This window comes from Dothidotthia symphoricarpi, assembly GCF_010015815.1.
Source record: "Dothidotthia symphoricarpi CBS 119687 unplaced genomic scaffold P153scaffold_4, whole genome shotgun sequence".
Lineage (NCBI taxonomy): Eukaryota > Fungi > Ascomycota > Dothideomycetes > Pleosporales > Dothidotthiaceae > Dothidotthia > Dothidotthia symphoricarpi.
This window is the reverse complement of record NW_022985011.1, coordinates 137,466-156,728: the sequence shown is the minus strand read 5'-3', so window position 1 is coordinate 156,728 and position 19,263 is coordinate 137,466. Positions and strand designations below refer to the sequence as shown.

At 49.8% G+C, this 19,263-nt stretch overlaps 7 protein-coding genes across 7 annotated transcripts; 5 read left to right on the top strand and 2 right to left on the bottom strand.

Moving 5' to 3' along the window:
- The first annotated feature begins 1,699 nt into the window (after positions 1–1,699).
- Positions 1,700–2,560, top strand: P153DRAFT_166104 (uncharacterized protein). Its single transcript, XM_033662286.1, has 2 exons — positions 1,700–1,785; positions 1,841–2,560. Exon 2 carries the CDS (start codon positions 1,996–1,998, stop codon positions 2,404–2,406), a length of 411 nt encoding a protein of 136 aa, XP_033526900.1. The 5' UTR covers positions 1,700–1,785; positions 1,841–1,995; the 3' UTR covers positions 2,407–2,560.
- A 1,001-nt stretch (positions 2,561–3,561) lies between these two features.
- Positions 3,562–6,313, bottom strand: P153DRAFT_393490 (dynamin-1; the record flags this gene model as incomplete). Its single annotated transcript, XM_033671241.1, has 4 exons — positions 3,562–3,916; positions 3,965–4,072; positions 4,125–4,350; positions 4,415–6,313. 4 exons carry the CDS (start codon positions 6,311–6,313, stop codon positions 3,717–3,719), a joined length of 2,433 nt encoding a protein of 810 aa, XP_033526899.1. The 3' UTR covers positions 3,562–3,716.
- A 1,591-nt stretch (positions 6,314–7,904) lies between these two features.
- Positions 7,905–9,240, top strand: P153DRAFT_393489 (uncharacterized protein). Its single transcript, XM_033671240.1, has 3 exons — positions 7,905–8,478; positions 8,537–8,820; positions 8,887–9,240. The coding sequence occupies exons 1-3, from the start codon at positions 8,064–8,066 to the stop codon at positions 8,950–8,952; spliced, it is 765 nt and encodes a 254-aa protein (XP_033526898.1). The 5' UTR covers positions 7,905–8,063; the 3' UTR covers positions 8,953–9,240.
- Positions 9,241–9,429: 189 nt separating this feature from the next.
- P153DRAFT_428613 (cation efflux protein) lies at positions 9,430–11,527 on the top strand. The gene is made up of 2 exons (XM_033672724.1): positions 9,430–9,731; positions 9,782–11,527. The coding sequence occupies exons 1-2, from the start codon at positions 9,606–9,608 to the stop codon at positions 11,186–11,188; spliced, it is 1,533 nt and encodes a 510-aa protein (XP_033526897.1). The 5' UTR covers positions 9,430–9,605; the 3' UTR covers positions 11,189–11,527.
- An 844-nt stretch (positions 11,528–12,371) lies between these two features.
- P153DRAFT_363825 (PTR2-domain-containing protein) lies at positions 12,372–14,497 on the top strand. Its single transcript, XM_033667456.1, has 3 exons — positions 12,372–12,576; positions 12,630–13,057; positions 13,109–14,497. The coding sequence occupies exons 1-3, from the start codon at positions 12,551–12,553 to the stop codon at positions 14,482–14,484; spliced, it is 1,830 nt and encodes a 609-aa protein (XP_033526896.1). The 5' UTR covers positions 12,372–12,550; the 3' UTR covers positions 14,485–14,497.
- A 1,144-nt stretch (positions 14,498–15,641) lies between these two features.
- Positions 15,642–16,455, top strand: P153DRAFT_308829 (uncharacterized protein). Its single transcript, XM_033664723.1, has 2 exons — positions 15,642–15,787; positions 15,839–16,455. Exons 1-2 carry the CDS (start codon positions 15,669–15,671, stop codon positions 16,419–16,421), a joined length of 702 nt encoding a protein of 233 aa, XP_033526895.1. The 5' UTR covers positions 15,642–15,668; the 3' UTR covers positions 16,422–16,455.
- Positions 16,456–17,388: 933 nt separating this feature from the next.
- Positions 17,389–18,783, bottom strand: P153DRAFT_284014 (NAD dependent epimerase/dehydratase family protein; the record flags this gene model as incomplete). Its single annotated transcript, XM_033663298.1, has 5 exons — positions 17,389–17,467; positions 17,529–17,796; positions 17,862–18,425; positions 18,505–18,666; positions 18,717–18,783. 5 exons carry the CDS (start codon positions 18,781–18,783, stop codon positions 17,389–17,391), a joined length of 1,140 nt encoding a protein of 379 aa, XP_033526894.1.
- Positions 18,784–19,263: the final 480 nt, after the last annotated feature.

The window sequence follows — 19,263 nt, the reverse complement described above, 5'->3', positions numbered from 1 at the left end:
CCAACTCCACATCAGAATTGGACGTTTGAACCAAGTCCTTTGCGGTGCCTGGTTATCGGCAAGCCTTGCTTTTCTTTCCCCACGTCGTCGGCAGTGGCGACCGGGAAGACGGAAAATTTCGACACAGGGCAGTCTTCCGATACCAAGGGGAACACCAGGAGCCCATTCTATGTTACATGAGATCCTCCCTTGTTCCATGTTTGACTGTTGAATCTTACAGGGTAGCGCTTTTGTCGACAGCCTAGGCTCACTAGAGAAAATTTTACCTGCGAAAGCTGCAACCACATGCAGACGTCGCGTAATGGCAACCTATACACGAGTTGTTGACGTTGAAGGATATGTGTAATTTCGTTGTTGGCTCGCACAAAACGGAGCCAGATATGGTCCGAATACGCATGTTTGTCGAGGCTGCATGACTACTTCCCCACAATTGAAATCAACAGTAGCGCACCCCCTCCCCCGCTTCTTGGCCAGACTCAACTTTGGATCACTGGTTTCAATCGTGTGTTGCTTTGATATGCACGGGGCGTTTTATCATTCTGGCAAGGCCAGGATAAAGAGTCCACCCCGATAAGCAAGCCATGAAGATGTTTCTAGACAAAACCGGGAAAAGACAGCGCGATTCCAGTATACTGTTCTTTGTGGGAAACATGATAGGTTGAGGGTACCTAACCCTGAAGTATACCGTTTTGCAATCTCACAATACAGAAGATGTACATTGATCTCATCCGTCACTGGCTCATCAACCGAAGCTCGCGAAGAATATTTGAGTAATCGCGGCAATTTGTGTCGTTCGTTGCTTTCATGGAGCTCCACCATTTTACATGGAGGTACCCTGAATCATTCCAGAGCCCCAAACGGTGGGATTAACAATTGCACGGGATAGGATCCACATCTGTATTCCCAAAATAGTTCACAGCGTGGGATGCCAAATAGGTATACCCGGTCTTCCCCAGCTCAACATCAGAGTAGCTGTTTAACCGCTCACCACTCATCCTTTCCTCAACACTTCTGGACGAGGAACAATCGGAGCATCAAGCCGCGAGGCCACTTCACTACTCTCAACATCCCACGCGAGTCTGCATATGAAGTTCTGCGAAACGACAGCACAGATGAAACCTGTTTTCAGATAATACGCAAAGTAGTATGTTGGGCAGCTACACTGAAAGGTTGCATCCATCTCGATTCAATCGACGTAGCATTTATAGGATCTACGGTCTCACCTGCATATATTCGCGAAAGCTTACTATGAACGACACGCTCCGCTTGGGTGGGAAACGTCAAGTATTGCTAAGAGAAAGAGCCGGAAAACGCATCGTTGCTCCAATACGAGAACAATGGCAGCTCACCAGCGCATACATCCAGCTAGCTGAAGCTCTGCGATCCACCATGACGCGTATCGTGCCAAAGGGATACCGTCTTACAACACACATGTGGTTGATATGCGTCTCACCCTGACGGGCAAATATCCCTAGACCAAATTCGCCAGTGTCAGCGGCGCCTGCCCCGCATATCTCCAAAACCTTCTGGGGGGCGAACCTTCAGCCAATGGTCGCAGTATTTCGGAGGGAACACGACATTGCGCCGCATCGATGCATAAGTACCTAAACTCCGAGCAATGTTCAGAGGGGATAGAACTGCGTCATCCGCGGCCACGGAACTTCTTCTAGACACCTGCTAATCACTCGATCTATCCATTGCTCGAGAAGCTTTGGTTCACGATCAGTCCGACTTCAGTGTACAGTAGTTTCTTTCGCGAAGCACCACATTGAGAGACAGAAATTGGTAATATGACAGCCATCACCCCTAAAAACAGCGCTGTAACACATCAAGTTCACAGTTAGACACAAATCGGCATCTGACTATCTGAATTCTTACTGGTTGTTAGTCGAACCCAACATTGCCGCTTGTTAGCTCTATCGAAGCCACTGCTACGTATCTGGGCCTCCTCAGGCAAGGTGGTTCGGACGAAGGGAACTTGTACGAGTCCGTTTCATGCGGTCACATACATTCGAAACTCTTGTTGTCACAACACAGATGGTGTACACAAGCTGCATATTGTACGTAAGTACGGAGTACGAAGGCTCAGATGTTGGCATTTTCACATGCCGAACCGGCAACGATCCATCGGCGCCACCACCGACTCGCATTCAATTTCCCACCAATTCGCGGAACTCGGAACGCTTACCGACACCAACCTCGCTTGCTGCAACCCTGACAAACAACCCCGGTTGTTTTTACAAATCGTGGGGTACACATGGCTTTCTCCTGGTTTACCCGCTTCCCCATATCGACAATATCGATGTTGGTTCATTCATTTTTTATGCCGCGACTCATTTGTCTTTTCTTGGCGTCCTGTTGCTTATGTGTTTCTCCGGAACCTCCGAACAGCTGGTAGGTGAATAGCGATGGGATGAAGACGTCATGATGATAAGGTGAGCGTGGTCGCCAATTGTTGACTCGGTGTCGGAGTTGGCGAGATTCGAAAGTCAGCTTACTGTGCCTCTGTTAAGTTCTTGTGATTGGTCAAATGCATTTCTTTTGAGAGTTGCTCGATAGATAGGTTGTTCTTGTTGCTCGCTTTTAATCGTTGGTCGTTCGATTTCCATGAGTGCTTTACTATCTGGCAGACAATGAGGCATGGAAGCACATTACCCTCTACACCGCTTTCTCAAACACTAAATCTCTCTTTGGCCTGGTAGCGAACCTGTTACATGTTGTCATCTAGACCTCCTTCCCTCAAATCGGATTCCTTGCGTATCTCTGTCCTTCTATCTTTTACAATCTCGACCGTGGAGGTACCAACCTGTCATACCGCGTATAGTCTTGTCTCTGCGGTAAGGTTCTTATCAGTTCGTTCTTATTCGACAGGCTTTCCCTGTACTGAAGTTCCCTGCGCACGATCAAATGCAAACCCCGAGTTTTCGGCCCCTGACTTGAAGGTGATATTGGCTGCGCTAGCCTTCTACGCAATCAACCAAGACATCCCACCCGGATAGCAAATATATTAGCTTTGGGACAAAGCCACTGGATTAGCATAGCCTACTTGAGAAGGTGGCTTCCCACGTGCTCAGATCTATCAAAGCTCAAGAGTCGGTGAACTCGGTTTTCAAGAGAACCCCCATCCACCTATCCACTCAAAGAAAGCCGTGGGCATTACGTCTTTGCCGGTAGAATGCACAGGGCGAGCATCTACATTAAGTAGCTGATCTCACAACACCTGAACTTCCAACAGATTGCGGGTCATGACATCAACTCGATTGGAACATACGTTACAGGCGTATAGTTCATCTCGCAAATTGTCTTCACTATCTCCACCATATGACTTTAGGTGCAACAAAGATTCTACCCAGCCTGTAAGCGTATTTTAGTTACATGTCTTGTTATCAACTTCATTCAGACCTCTATTGGACATCGAGAACAAAGATGTTAAACATCGCAAAAACGCTACAAGACGTGGGACTTGCCGAGATGAGACCGCACATGACGTTCACCAGAGAGCCTTGCTTATCGCAATCTCACGCGACGTTGAACTGGAATACGAAGGATAACCCCACGCAGTAGATCATACGAGACTTTGGTACAAACAACAAAAGCAGTTCATTGGAGGAACCCCCATCGAATAAACAACAACAGGCCACGGTTTGAGATAGTATACAAGTCATGATGAAAGAAAAGTCCGTCATAATTACCAAGTTGCATGTTTCGCCTCTTCACTAATACTCGCCAGATTCATCCTCGCCAGCAAGACCAAACCTTGGAGGCCACGCATGCGCCGAGCGTTTTCTTCCATCCCGACTTCCACTCGGTGTGCGAGTTGCTGAATCGACCCGAGGACGCGACCGCGGTGGAGTTTTGGATCTGGATGGGGGCGGCGTAACGACAAGGTTATTGAAGTGGGAGGTTATATCTTCGACTGGAGCAAATAGTCAGCGCTGAATGTTTGAAATGCAAGGCAACTTACCCTTTTCTTCTTTCTCGGCACTTTCACCTCTTTGTGACATGTATTTACGAGGCTGGGCATGTATTCTACTCGGTCGTGAGTCCTTCGCTCGGATGGATGGGTTCATGGCTACACCAAAGTCAGTTCCTTTGTGTGTCTGCAAACTATCAAGACTGCTTACCGATGTGCTCGTATAGAACAGATTTACCGCCTTCAAGAGCACTCAATTTCTGTCTGAGCGAGTCACGATCGTGGCGTATCTCGCTTGACTCTGAGGCAATAGCATGCAGCTTGTCGTCGTCCAAGTTGGCGATGAGTGTTGGAGAGAAGATCGAAGAAAGGTCTTTGATGAGACAATTCTCTATGGCTAGCACAGCAATGTTGTTGATGAAAACTGAGATAGCTCTCTGAAAAGGAAAAGTCAGTATTGCCCGGAATTGTGCACTTGGAGGGTGAGTAAGTATTACTGACCTTGTAGTATGTTTGCATGAGGTCGAGAATCTCTGAGTTGGTGAAGTCATCCATGGATTCTGTCAAAAGATGACCACCAAAACCTCGAGACATTGACGCCATGTTGGACTGTCCGTGTGTACCAGCAGTGCCCTCTGCTTGAGAACTAGATCGAATGTGTCGTGCCATCCTTGTTTCTTCAATCTCGAGAATAAAACTGGGATCGTAAGTTACAGGATCCTGTTCGGTGTAGGGCACTAGCAATTCCTCGAATTTGGACTCGACGCTTCGCCATCGCTGATCGAGCTCAGGCTGGATGTGCTTGAGCATCAACATGTTGCAAGTCCTTGTATCCATCAGGGAACCAACGGTCTCCTCGATGTAGTCTTTTACTGCCTGAAATATGCGTTTCAGGTGATGTTGAGCAATCTCTTTCCATGGTTGGGACTGCTGGCGGAAAACTTCTCCAATGACCCATGGATTCACAAGTGAGGGTAGGCCTGATGGTCGACTATGTCGGACATAATCGCCTACATGCTTCTCGAGGAACTCGGTCCGGCTTATCCAGGTAGGTTCCTCAAACCAAGCGTCGTATTCTTGGACAGCGAGAGGTGAAACAGCTTCAGTATTTGACAGTAGCGGACTGATAGTCCGCTCGTTAGAAATGTTCCAAGTGTGGCCTTTTTGATACATAGCACGGGCAAAAGCGATGTTGAGGTTTTGAATCTCAGTGCGCAGTCGCGTAGGTGTCTGTTCGTTGGGACAAGACAACGCGAAGAAACGGTTGTTGTATATTCCCCTCAACGCATCGCGAGTGAGCATCTGGAAGTTTTCGGCGTGTCCGGTTAGATATCCGCGTTGTTGCCTGCTCGTTTCCCGAGCGTTGCCCAAGGCTTTCAACCCAGATTCAGTCGAAGTGATTGCATTCTGAACAGCAGCCACAAGCGAAGGGAGCTCTTTGCCGATGTGCTCCAGTAGCATGCGTGATAGCTTGGTTCGAAGGGTAGTAATTCCAACGTCATCCTTGGGTATAATTGCCCATTGTCCGGTGGCGAAAAAGTCTCGTTCCGTTGCATCACGCTCGATGTCCGACTGCTTTCTCGTTGTAAAGTCTCGGTTTTTCACGGCATGCCAGCCGTGCTTGAGTGGATATTTGTCGTTCTTCACTAACCGTATCATATCTTGTTCTCTCTCGCCTCCACTTGCAGCCCTGTCAGGTTTGGTAATGATGCCCAAGGTCCGGATTCCCTTTGGGTCGAACTCTTTGAGGTACCTGAATACTCTCTGCAACTCCGCATCATAATCGGCAGATATGACAGCCATGATTATGGACGCCTCGTTGCGTACATAGCTTGTAACAAGTTCAGCGACTTTCTCAGCACCATTGCCGCCATTGAGCTGAGTGTCGATGAGACCCGGGAGATCGACAATGGTGAGGGAAGGCAAATCGGGACCAGAGTACTTGATTCGCAACACATCTTCAAAGAAGTTGTTTGGGTTCGCTGTCACACCAAATCCCATATGGTCTTTTGCTTCGTTGACAATGGAAAGAAAGGGAAACTCCTCGCATGAGGAGAAAATTCGTTTGAACTTGGCGAGTTCGCGTCGCTGAGGCTGTGATCTAGACTTGCTAGGCGTGATCGTACACGATATTTCGACATTCGGTTCTTTCCTCAAAACAACTTCCGTGGCGAAGGTGGTACAAAGTCCCTCCTGGGTCGGAAAGCGAAGCCTTGTCAGTCCTTCGAGTAGGGAACTCTTCCCAGACGATTGGTCGCCACACACAACCAGTTGTGGAAGGCTAATACCGTGATATCCCAATCCTTGATTGCGTAGTTCGTCGATTTTGTCCAGCAATTCGACTTGTTGTGGTGTTTGTAATTGGTCAAGCGAGTCAAGCTCAGGTGCTGGTTGAGCCATTGGAGTAGTTGGAGAATTGGTCTCAAAGAAGACAGTAGAAGTGGGAGAACTTGAGTGCATGACTCGAGGTATAAGCGGAGTGTAGAAAGTGTTGACAGGTCAAGAATGTTTTGTCCATCTACACATCACCGCACCTTGGACTTATATATCTGTGGCATCCCTATCTGTCTCGTGGCATCCTATTTTTGGGTTGGTTCTGCTATTACCATAAATTTGAGACGTGAGACCGCTCTTGCCGGAGATTTGGAACAAGACTTCCCTTGCCCTGCCAGGCTTGTACTGGAAAGTATTTTGGTGCAGGTACACTCGTCCAGAATGGCCCATTGCCAGTCGATCTACATCGATGTACGCGGCTGTACGCATAACCGCCCTCAGCATCCATGAACTCTATCAGACAAGCGATGCCATATGCCTGTCGAAGCCATGCACGAGTGAATGGCCTGAAGCGTTTCAATGAAACCCGGCTAATTATGAAGTCTTCTCGGAGGAGATAAGCTTAGCGGTTGAAACAGCCTTGGAGTGTTATACTATGTTGCTCCATTGATTCCCCATCCGTGGACGTCTCAAGCGATTGTATGTGAAAACACATATTGGCGAAGCTCTAACTATGCAATCTTCAAAAATCCCATAATCGCAAGCACTAACAGACCATAACATTACAATAGAACCTGCTATGGTTACGAACCGGTGTTCATTGCTACGGCCCGAACCATGCGGCCGTAGACGCTGTCCTGACGAAGTGGAAACATGTGGCGCATGCATGAGTGCGGCACAGCAGCCACATGCTTTACACCCATGAACGTTCAGAGGACCAACCGCGTTGGATTTTGAATGATACTCCGCAAGCGCCGCATTAATAGAAACGAATCATCTGGCGCGAGAATGATGGCGGGACAGCGTCATGCAACGGCTGCTTCAGCAGCTGGTCTCTCGTATCTTTCAGAGCAAGGTGCAGTCGTTCATGTACCTCGACCCTGTATGATCAGGATTAACAACGAAAGACACGAACCTTCTTGGCTAGTGCTTGTTATTCTCCTGGATTACCATTGCTCTCTCCAAGCGCTCCTGCTCTTTTCTGAGTTTGCCGATTCTTTACATGCTTTTTCCTTTTCTTTACAATAGTAGCGCGTGTGGCTTCCAATTTCTCATCGAAATACATCTACCTTGAGAGTCTAGTTGTTTGGCTTTGCTGGTTGCGCCTGATGGACGTTGTTCATTTTTGAGCTCGTCAGTGTGGCTATTAATCGCATACCAAGCTTGTGTGAATGAGACTAAAGATCGTAGCCGTTGAACACAACCATACTATGTAGCAATATTACTCTGTCCAAAATCCCTTTGGTCTAGCGATCGATTTGATATGGACGTAATGTTGGTGAAGGTGTGAGAGAAGGGCATACTGTAGTCCCCCTAAGTATAAGCCATTCGCCACCTCAGGGTCCTTTCAGCGCGCTCACCGATTGGTCACTATTGTTTTGATCAAATCTGACGAATTAGAGACTAGAACGTAAGGTGAACAATGGCTTATACTAAGGGAACCACAGTAGTCTCGAATTGCTGTCTGCCTCGGAGCGCTCTCAACCCACTCCGACAAGCCGGGCGACGGTCCGATAGCTCTCCATAGGCAAACAAAAGCCAGCACCACGATAGCAGCATTCACTGACTCTGCGATTATGGTATCCACGTCACCTTCGTCCTGCGATATGGCTATCACACCGCCATCGAAGTCTCTAACAACTCCACTGCCGGACCCATGAACGACCGTGTCCGACCAACCCTTCCACTCGAACTCCTACCTGCTGCCTTCTATGCGCATACGAAAAACGAATTCCATCCAGACTCTGAAGAATCTACTCGGCATGAAAGGCGACGTGTGTCGCGAGAGCTAGAGTCGCTTCATTTGTACAGCGCGTCTACATCAAATCATCCTACCATACGATCGCGCAATGCGCCTCTTCGGAGCGGTACCACTTCGCGAGAGCACCTGCAGCAACGCGTTTCTACCACAAGTGATGTAAGCACGCAGTCGAACGTCGATGGTTCCCGAGGGGAAGACGATGCTTCGCGAAAAGAAGGAAGAAAAGAGCACTGGTACAACCCTATCGTCAAGTTCTGGACTACACACGTCACTCTCACAATTGACGAGGGGGCGCATAGGGATCACCTGGGTACATATCCGTCAACCCCCCAAGTATAGACGTTGACTCTGACTCTGACCCCGCGTAGCGCTCGAACGCACCTTTCTAGGCTATCTACGCACGTCTCTCGTGCTCGTTATGACTGGCGTCACAACCACACAGCTCTATCGACTCCAGCATACTGCGAATACAGACTCGGATATAGGATTTTATGTCATAGGTCTTCCACTCAACATGGTTTTTATTGGTATGGCTATTGTAGTCATACTGATTGGGGCATTTAGATTTTGGAAGCTGCAGCTGGCAATGTCTAGAGGAAAGACATATTCTGGGGGCTGGGAGGTGATGACGATTATGGGGTTGATCATGCTGGTACGTTAGTGGGTGTTCGAAGGATAGCAGGTGAAGCTCCGAAGTGATTGCTAACAGCTTGCGTAGATTCTTGTTGCAACGTTTGCGCTTGTTTTGGCGGTCAACATTGACAAGAGCTTGGATGCCAGTTAGGCCTGTCGAAGTTGATTGATTGAGTTTGGGAACTGCGACTCAAAACGCGATCTTCTCCGCCATCATGCATGTTCCGTAAGCCCAAGTCTGTCCTCAATTCGCTCAGGTGGCAAGTCACATCTGAGTGCACCAATCAATGTCTCCATCACAAGTGGTGAGAGTCTAGTGGTGAGTCTTGGATCGAAGATTCTGTCGCTGCAGTATTCTCCAAGCAAGTGGTTTGTAATCACATGTATGTATCGAGTATAGCAAATAGCGTTAAAATCAAAACCCTCGCGCGAGTCAGAGTGGCATCATCGCTGCATAGAAAAGATGTTTGTCAAAAGAACAAATTCTCGTGAGCTTTGGGAACAGACAAACAGTTGAGTTGCTCGTCTCGATTAGGCAACGTGTCTGCCATTCTGGGCGACAGGCTTGACGTAATCGGCCGGTGGTCGGAAGTGGCGCTCTCCTTGGCTTCTAGTCGCGACTCCCAGGTTCGTGGCAGGCGCATTTCTTATTCTCATCTCAGGACCCTGTACTTCTCCCCAACAACACGCTGAACGCTCTGCGACTGAGGTGCTTGCAGCGTCTCACTTGCACGACCGGCCTTCAAGGCCTCACAACCTCACTCGTTTTCCGTCTCAGCAAAGTGTCGCGCACACATCGCAGTCATGGGGCTCTCCAAGTCGACGCGCATTATGATCCTTCTAGGGATCGACTCAGCCTTTTTCCTGCTGGAGCTGATTGTCGGATACTCGGTGCACTCTCTGGCTCTCGTTGCTGACTCGTTCCACATGGTAAGCTCACCCCGCCGCGCTCCTGCTATTGCCACTGACATGAGGCGTAGCTCAACGATGTCATCTCTCTCCTCGTCGGGCTGTGGGCAGTCAAGGTCGCAAACCAGAAGACAAACTCGAAGACGTACACATACGGGTGGCAGCGCGCAGAGACACTCGGTGCCCTTGTCAACGGCGTGTTCCTCGTCGCGCTCTGCCTCTCCATCTTCCTCGAAGCAATCCAGCGATTCGTCGAGCCGCAAGAAGTTTCAAACCCCAAGCTGGTCCTTATCGTCGGTTGCTTCGGTCTAGCGTCGAACATTCTTGGGCTCGTCCTGTTCCACGACGTCGGACACAGCCATGGCGGACATTCACATGGCCACGATGAGCATTCGACCGCCGAGGAGGGACATGCACACGGGACCGACGTGCACGACCACGCTATTACGGATGAGACATCTGCGTCGACTCAATCTGCACGTCGCAAGTCTGTATCTGGAAAGCGTGGCAAACGTCACGCACACTCGCGTTCGCAAGGCTACTCCACGCTGGACGAGATCTATGTGCACCCTTCGTCTTTTAGGAATAGCATAATCGAGTCATCGCGCCAGAATGACGAGGACGAGGCGGACGACGAACATGACACTAATGCGTCTGACGTTGAAGAGCCTTCAGAGCAGTCTCCACTACTGTCTGTACCTAAGGGCAAAAACTCGCACGAGCATCATCACGAAGCATCTAAGAGCAAGGACAATAAGCACACAGGCCACAAACACAATCAACCCAAGGATCAGAAATCTGGCGGCCATGGACACTCACATGGCGATCTGAACATGCGCGGCGTCTTCCTCCACGTTCTGGGCGACGCGTTGGGCAACGTAGGCGTCATTGCGACTGCGCTGTTTATCTGGCTTACAGACTACTCCTGGAGGTTTTATGCGGATCCTTTGGTCTCCCTCATCATCACCGTTATCATCCTCCTCTCCGCCATTCCTCTCTGCAAGGCCGCATCGCGCATTCTGCTTCAAGCAGTCCCAGAAAACCTCTCTATCGACGATATCACGGCCGATATCACCGATCTCGATGGTATTATCTCCTGCCACCACCTGCACGTTTGGCAGCTTTCGGACACTAAACTCATCGCCTCGCTTCACGTCCAGGTCGACTTTGACTTCAAGGGTGAAGGTTCGGCGCGCTACATGGATCTTGCCCGCCAGATTCGCGAGTGCCTTCACGAGTATGGTATCCACTCTTCTACTATCCAGCCTGAATTTTGCCTCGACGCGACACACGATCATTCAGCTGCTGGGTCGGATTTGAGTGGCGATGAGGTCGCGCATCCGGATGGCCACGGAAGTAAGGTGCCTAGCGTGAAGGGCGAGCCTGATGCGTGTCTGTTGGAGTGTCCGGATAGCTGTGGGAGCGCAACGCAGTGCTGCGACCCCGTTGTCAAAGGTGCTAACGGCTCGTCTTCTTAGCTGTTCTCTTGACTATCCTGTTGCTTGATATCGGTTCTTTTCTTCGACCTTTATTGTACCATATTAAGTTTTTCATTGCTTTGCTCGGGTATCCCAATCGCGCGTATTAGCGTGCGCATCTCTTATGTTTGTAGGCTTTTTGTGGAATGGAGGCTGGGCAGTCTCTTGTTGAGCATGAACAATTGTTGAGTTTAATAGATCACGTCTCATGTATAGACATGGGGTATTCGATATCAAAAGCAGATCCAGAACGGCGGGAACGATTGACATACCCACATACCTATCTAGTTTCTCACTCGTATTCGCTGCAAGCAACTTGTTCAGGCGTACCCTGTTTCTTGGCCGACTAATTTCGTTCCAGAAGGTGGCCATGAGGCGAGGGAATGTTGAGTTTGCTGCTCTTTCCTCCTCGAGTATACACCTTCCAGTTCTAGCCCGCCAACCTTAATTCCATAACTGATCTTGTGATCAGTATACACGATGATCGGTTGCCGAGGATGACCATCCAGCGAAGCGCTTTGGTATGGGGAACTCGGCGAAGACAGGCCTAAGTCTGGAGAGCCGTTGTAAGAACATATGATTCTTGAACATACAGATAACACTGATGCAGGGTGACAAGTCTTTTTTGTGCGGTCTGGCAAAAAGCAAAAAGCGTGAAGCACTCTGCGATGTTCCAGCGCACGTCCTTCTTTTCAGGTTCTCGCAGGGTGGTCATCCTCTGTAACCGATCAGATACCATACCGCCATTGACGTGCGGCAAGGATTTAATTGCAGGTCGGTGAGTAGCGGCTGTTATCGTGCTTGCATGCGGCACAGAAAGATTGTACGAGTGGGTCCAATGTCAGCCGAGGTGTTGGAGTGGGTGGCACGACTGCAAAGCGAACCTTACAGGCGCGTGTACACACCCTACATCTGCGGCGCTGACCGAATCACACGATGGCAACTCCATTCCAGTAATCTGGCACGGGTGATAGGCTGCGCATGAAAACCCTCTCGAAATCATGCACGTAAGATCGCCCGAAGAAGTGGCTGCTTGCGGAAGGTGGTTCAGGCGGATAGTCTTCTAGTGTATCTGGAGGCGCGCCTAACACGCCAAGATAATGCTTCGGCAGGCTTTGTAGCGGACGTTTGCACCGATAAGGCTAAAGGTGGCGCTATCAAAACGTTACATCGGCCATGGCAAGAAGCTTGTGCATGCTTGACTGCTTTTGGTGGAAGTGGTTGGTAATGAAGGGTCACGGTTAAAATGGAGGGATGTTCCACTTGCTGGAATGCAGGTGCTTGGATCTCTACGCTTCAATTGTCCTTTCTCTCGTTGACTTGGACGGATCGCGACTTGATCCAAATTCGTCTGTAGCAGCCATGGCGCACATCCAGGAGCAGTCCCCGTAGGTCTACTAAGCTTTGAACGTGTGGGGATGTGATACTGATTAGACGTCAGGGCGCTTAAATTGCAGCATCAGCAAGAGGAGGCAGACCACAAGCCCCATCTCTTTGGCGCTTCGCTAAACAACGACAATGTTGGCGCCAACGTCGTGACCCATGAAGATGGCCACGACATCCCCACTCACTACGACGAGAAGACCGTGGTTACCCCACACAACCTGGAAGAGGATGACGGCATGGGAGGTGTCAGACCGACTCCAGAGGAACTCAAAACCTTGAGAAAGGTGGGAGAACCACTGCCCAAGTCTGCTTTCTTGGTCGCCATTGTCGAGCTATGCGAGCGTTTCACCTACTACGGCGCCTCCGGAATCTTCCAGAACTACATTCAGCGTCCGCTTGATGGTAGCGAGGGTCGTGGTGCTCTCGGTATGGGTCACAAGGGAGCTACTGGTCTCTCTACCTTCTTCCAGTTCTGGTGCTATGGTATGTTTTCGCGCAATTCGAGATTCGTGTAGCAGTCACTAACGAGCGCAGTTACGCCAATTCTCGGTGCTATCATTGCTGATCAGTACCTGGGCAAATACAACACCATCGTCATTTTCTGCGGTGTCTACATCCTCGGTTTACTCATCTTGACCTGCACTTCAATTCCCGGCGCTCTTGAGCATGGTGCTGGTCTTGGAGGCTTCGTCGCCGCTCTCATCGTTATCGGTCTCGGAACGGGAGGCATCAAATCGAACGTTGCTCCGCTCATCGCGGATCAGTACAAGAGGCGGCAAATGGTTATTGGCACGGATAAGAAGACTGGCGAGCGCGTCATCATCGATCCTGCCATCACCATCCAGCGGATTTACATGATCTTCTACTGGTGCATCAACATTGGTTCCCTGTCTCTGATTGCAACTCCGTACATGGAGCGCGACGTTGGTTTCTGGTCCGCGTACCTCATGTGTCTCTGCGTCTTCCTGGTCGGTACTCTTGTCCTCGTTCTCGGCAAGAAAGTCTACGTCGTTCGACCTCCTCAGGGTTCCGTCATCACAAACGCTTTCCGTGTCATCTTCATGATGATCAAGAACCGCAACATGGACGGCCCCAAGCCCTCGTTCCAGGCAGGTCTTGGAAGACCCTCCAACCTCCGCTGGGACGACCACTTTGTCGACGAGGTCAAGCGCGCTTTGATCGCCTGCCAGGTCTTCTGCTTCTACCCCGTCTACTGGGTCGTGTACGGAAATTTCTCCAACAACTTCGTCACCCAGGCCGGCCAGATGGCAGGTCACGGTATCCCCAACGATCTGATGCAGAACTTCGACGCCATCTCCATTATCGTCTTCCTGCCCATTATGGACCAACTCGTTTTCCCCATGCTCCGCAAGGCGAGGATCCCCTTCCCGCCCATCAACCGCATCATGCTTGGGTTCTGGATCGGTTCCCTCGCCATGGTCTACGCCGCCGTGATCCAGAACAACATCTACAAAGCCGGCCCCTGCTTCGGACAGCCCTTGTGCGATGCCAGCAAAGACGCCGACGGTGTTGCCCAGGGCAACAACATTCACATTGCCACGCAAACCGGTGCCTACATGCTCATTGGTATTTCTGAGATCTTCGCCTCGGTCACGGGTCTCGAATACGCCTACACCAAGGCCCCGCCCACGATGAAGTCCTTCGTGCAGGCCATGTATCTGCTCACCAACGCTTTCGGATCTGCCATTTCTGAGGCATTGAACCCGCTTCTGTACGACCCGGCGATCGAGTGGATGTTTGTCGGTCTGGCTGTTGCCAGTTTCATCGCTGGATGCCTTATCTGGGTTCTGTTCCACCACTTGAACGCCGAGGAGGATGCGCTGAACTCGCTGGATCAGGATGTCGACCAGGAGGCTATGATGAGGCGGAGCAGTGTGGAGAAGGCTTGAGTGTTCTGGAGAGGATGTGTAATGGATGAATGAGGGTTTAAATGTTGATAATTAGATGACTGTAGTGACTGAATGTATCTCTAAATTCTGATTTGACCGGCTTTGTGATAAACCTTTGTTTCGTTCTCGTTGTCCAGTTTTATATCCGCATCTACACACAGTGCCTTGGCATACTTTCATGTTGATTTCCATACGTCCCCCTAGCAGTACGCCTGCGCACAAGCGCAAGACAAGTGGTCACAGCATCCGCAGCTCCTAGGGCAAGTACGCCTTTCTAAGCCGACGTTAGCCAATATCGGCTTTTACGCGATACCGAACTTACTAAGGCCTTCCATCTCACTAAACCCCATAGTTATGCCTGCCGAGCTAGCGATTACCGCTAAAGAAAGGATTGCAATGAGCAGGGCGAAAACGGTAAAGAGTTCACATTTTCGTAGTGAAGAGATTTTAATTTCTACGAGAATTAGGGATGTAATCTACGAGGTTTGGTTTGTTTGGTGAACTGATTTGAATGTTTGATGGTGATAAATGATATTTGGTGTGACATTTTATATCACTGACGGTATTCTTCACAACCCGATACTTTATCTTGTTAATGGTTCATTACGAGTAATGTGTCTCGGTAATCAAGTTTTGTAAGCGCAGTAGGGAGTAGTTGGGAGATGCGTTCTTAGATTGTGAGTGAGGCTGTTCTTTCTTGGGGCGTATGGTGACGGATTACAATGTGATAGGACAAAAGAACAATATCTGTTCACACGGGACCGATGAAAGATATTTGGTATGGTACTGAAATGATCTACTCACTTTCTACTGTGGCATTTCAGTTGATGGTCAAGAGTTAAAGACGCTGCAAGGTTTCGTTATACGTTTTGTTTACCAAGCGTTTCTTGTCACCCACCAGATGCCACTTCGAGGTCGCTCAAGAGGTGAAAAGTCAAGCACCCATACCATCAGTATAGACATGACGCCATAGGTGTTTGGTTTTATTTGTCTTACTATCGACTTTCCCCATGAAATTACATAATGACATAGCGAACCTAGTCGAAGTGAAAGCGACTCGTCACCGCCCATCTGCCTAGGCAACGGCGCACTTTCCTATATAAAGGTCACCCTCACCTAAACACTTATTTTCTCATTACATTCAACCTTCTGGTACACTCAAGTCGGCTACTCTCCATCGCACAATGTCCGCCAACGATCCGCCTGAAGAGCCTCCAGCTCCCGTTGAACATGTGCACACTGTCCATTTTCATGAAAACGGTCTCGTGAATGTCAGGAAGACGCCTGAACACCTGGTTCCCATGTGAGTATCGATGTCAATATTATGGTGCACATCTTACTAATTACCATGTAGTATGCATCGGAACATCACAGAATCGTCTCTTCTTCGCCTTCCACCTGAGCTGCGCAACCGGATCTACGAGTATGCACTCGGAGGAATGAACATCAATATTGACTATGGCTATCTTGACTGGGTAGTGATAGATAAGCTCCATAATTATGACATCTATCCTATGGATAACGCCATCATCTGGAACACCAACTACAGTCTTTTTCATGTGTGCCGTCAGGTCTACAGCGAAACTTGTCTCCTCGCGTACAAGCTCAACACTTTCATCGTTTCAGATGACCTTGGTCTCAGCATGTGGGTCCATATGCGCAAACAGGCGCAGCTAGACGCAATTCGGACGGTTCGAGTCTCTTCTTGTGTTTTGAACACTGGTTGGGGGCCTTGGGAGGACTTCGTTGATATGTTCAGCAGACTAGAGACACTTGTCTTAGAATGCCATGATCGCCATTACTTAAAGGCAGGGCCTGGAGATATCCAGGCTGGAGTCAATAAGAGGCAAGGTGGCGACCTTGAGGTGATAGTCTTGACTGACGAAAGCAAACACTACGGGCCCACCTGGAGGCGATTTTGCTATCTATGTGTGTAGTCAACCAGGCTGTTATGGGATCTCGATTACACGCTTCAACACTGTAGATTCAGATAGCTTAAAAATTTCATGTCTTTGCGAAAGACATACAGTCACCTATAAGCAAGCGTTAGGTTTCGTTCGACTCTGATCTGTGGTAGTCCATCACTTTAGCGTGCCTTAGAACAGACTTATATTCACAATAAAGATTCCCGGTCACCCATCTCCAACATGAGTCGCCCACATTTCGTCAATGTCGACGCAAATACTAACACGAAGACTTACAGTGTACAGCTTAGCGTCGACTTGCGTGTTTCAGAATTCTCCCCAGACATTTAAGCATGCCAAATCTCTCGACGCAGATCTGGTCTGGAACTGCGTCCGGTAAGTGTTCACGTCAAGCTTTCTGGGCACTCAGATTGTTGTAAAGTGGTTAGTTGCTAAACATCACAATCACCTCCATTCACACCCTTTCTTACCTTTCACCACCAACACAAACACATAACAAAGTCGAAATCACACCTCCCCTTCCCGCATCAAAGCAAAAGCGCGGCGCAAGACCACCAACCCATAAAGTACTAATTCGATAAATGGGTATGTGACAAACACTAGCAACTAAAGAAGCAACAGATCTATATGCCCTAAACAGACCCGATCCAATCCAATCCCTCGGAAAGGAAAAGACCGAGCCGTAACAAACGGAGGAATAAGCGCTGCGAGTTTGCCGACCACCACCGAGATACCTGCGAAAAAACAGACAGAACAGATGCAAAAAGCGGGGATATAGTACAAAGCGGTGAACAAAGCTCCGAGTAAATGCAGGGGTATGTGTGTGTATGTGTGAGTGAGTCCAGTGGGGCCGTCAAAGTAAAGTGGATTTTGCGAGAGAGTTGTGGGGAGTGGGTTCGGGAAGGTAGAGTCATTCGGCATGGTGTGAGAGCGTCGTGATGTCGAGAATAGGCGCTGTTTGAGTCACTGGTTGGACTGGTTATGGCCACCAGCCCATCCTCTTGTAACTGTCAATGACCTTCTCGACTTCTTCTTTTGTGATGTGGTCGCGAGTGTATCTGTCTCTCATTAGCTCGATTCTACATGGCATGTCCTTCCTCTCTTAAGCGCAAGACTTACGTAAACCCTGTTTCCCTCTCGAATGCGCTCCCATCCAGATTCAGCGACTCGTCTCTGAGCAACTCCTTCTCCATAAAGGGACTCAGCGGGGTCGAATGGCTTATGCCAGCTGCATTTTGTAGGTCTGCCCACGGATCGAGAGTTTCGTCGTTTACTTCGTCGACTACGTGGTCGAGATTTAGGCGTGCGAAGGCAGAGATCAGGGTTCCATGGAAACCTGTTTCGATTTTGAAGATTTCGGCTGCGAGGCGGGCGGAAGTTCCTTGGGCTATATGAAAGTCAGCTTTTGTCCAAGCGCAGCGAGATGAACGGCCAAGGGGACGCAGAACTTACAGGTATTTCCGTGATCCGCAAGATTGAACACAGGCGCCGGTCTCCTCCCCTGTGGTCCCTTCATATACCACTCTGCAGCATGCCACATAGCCCTCACCATGTCGTCCACATGCACTGTGTTCGTCTTCATATCCTCTTTCCACAGCCACTTCATTTCCTTTCCCTTGCTTTGATACACCCTCGCCATGCAAAGCAACGTGGCAATGAACTTGTTCGCATATGGCCCATACACATGCGCCGCCCTCAGAACCACGAGATTCAGCCCATCGATCTTAGCCAGATCTTCCTCAGCCTTGAGTTTCCATTTCGCGAAGGCGGTTGTAGGTTTCAGCTTGTCTGTTTCTTTGCGGGCCACGCTGTCGGACTTGTACACCATGCCTGTGCTCTTCTCGACGAAGCATTTAATTTTTCGTTTCGCGGCTTCGCGGCCCACGGCCATGGACAGGCCGTACGTGCGGAGTTCGTAGACTTTTTCCTCTTGGGAGTAGCGCTTCTCACCGCCGCAGTTGAAGACGTAGTCAAACTCCTTGCCGTTTGCGCGGTCGAATATGCGGGGGAGGGATCCTGACATGACAGGTTAGCTCTTGCCCCAGACCAACACCGCTCCTTCCCAATGCGTGGTGCAGAAATATCGGGTACGCACGTTCTTGCGACGCATCTGCCTGTATGAAGCGCTCTCTCGAGCAGGCTTCCTTGAACTCTGGTGCGAGCCATGCGAGCTCCGGGAGCTGTTTATCGACGATGCGAATTTCGGATGTGAGTTTGTTGTCGTACAGATATTTTGTGAGGTGTCGTCCCGTGTAGCCTGGGACTCGTCAGCTGGTTCGTCTCCACGTGCGTTGGGCTCATGCGCACCCAATCCACCTATGATCAAGACGGCGGGCTTGTCGCCAGACGCGGGGTTCCCGCCTTCAGATGCCATGCTGAGAATAGCGCAACTTTGCCCTGGTGGTTTCCGGTTCGCGAGAGGTTCGTACGTGTGCGTTTGCGGGTGCTGTGGGTTGGCGCTATCTTGTAATCTCAAATCCAAGGTGGGAGATGAGCGTTGCCTGATCGTCAGACCCTGATCCTGAAGAGGCCGGGCACCGGACCTAAAGATGCAAGAGCAGAGGCGAGCTGGTCTAGCGGTCACAACAGCTCTGCGAATGAGAAAAGCGCAAAGTTCAAAAAAATAGACATGCGCGGTGGGGTGCAAAGGAATGGTGGGGCGTGGAGAAAAGGAAGATATTTTGCTCAAGGTCAATATGGCATGAAAGCTGCGGCAGGCAATACGAAGTAATGCCGTAGGTACAAGTTGCACGACTCGTCGACGGGCAATAGCGGCACGGCCTCGAACCAATACAACATTGAGCGTAGCATCGATACGGCGGACAAAGAGACAATGTCCACGCTTGTAGTCACA

Excerpts from the sequence above, each read along its gene's own strand:
- P153DRAFT_166104 (XM_033662286.1), top strand. The coding sequence starts at position 1,996 with ATGCGGTCACATACATTCGAAACTCTTGTTGTCACAACACAGATGGTG.
- P153DRAFT_393489 (XM_033671240.1), top strand. The coding sequence starts at position 8,064 with ATGAACGACCGTGTCCGACCAACCCTTCCACTCGAACTCCTACCTGCT. Across the intron at positions 8,479-8,536 it reads GGCGCATAGGGATCACCTGG|CGCTCGAACGCACCTTTCTA; the intron begins GTACATATCCGT and ends GACCCCGCGTAG. Across the intron at positions 8,821-8,886 it reads TTATGGGGTTGATCATGCTG|ATTCTTGTTGCAACGTTTGC; the intron begins GTACGTTAGTGG and ends CAGCTTGCGTAG.
- P153DRAFT_428613 (XM_033672724.1), top strand. The coding sequence starts at position 9,606 with ATGGGGCTCTCCAAGTCGACGCGCATTATGATCCTTCTAGGGATCGAC. Across the intron at positions 9,732-9,781 it reads TTGCTGACTCGTTCCACATG|CTCAACGATGTCATCTCTCT; the intron begins GTAAGCTCACCC and ends CATGAGGCGTAG.
- P153DRAFT_363825 (XM_033667456.1), top strand. The coding sequence starts at position 12,551 with ATGGCGCACATCCAGGAGCAGTCCCC. Across the intron at positions 12,577-12,629 it reads CACATCCAGGAGCAGTCCCC|GGCGCTTAAATTGCAGCATC; the intron begins GTAGGTCTACTA and ends ATTAGACGTCAG. Across the intron at positions 13,058-13,108 it reads CTTCCAGTTCTGGTGCTATG|TTACGCCAATTCTCGGTGCT; the intron begins GTATGTTTTCGC and ends TAACGAGCGCAG.
- P153DRAFT_308829 (XM_033664723.1), top strand. The coding sequence starts at position 15,669 with ATGTCCGCCAACGATCCGCCTGAAGAGCCTCCAGCTCCCGTTGAACAT. Across the intron at positions 15,788-15,838 it reads CCTGAACACCTGGTTCCCAT|TATGCATCGGAACATCACAG; the intron begins GTGAGTATCGAT and ends ATTACCATGTAG.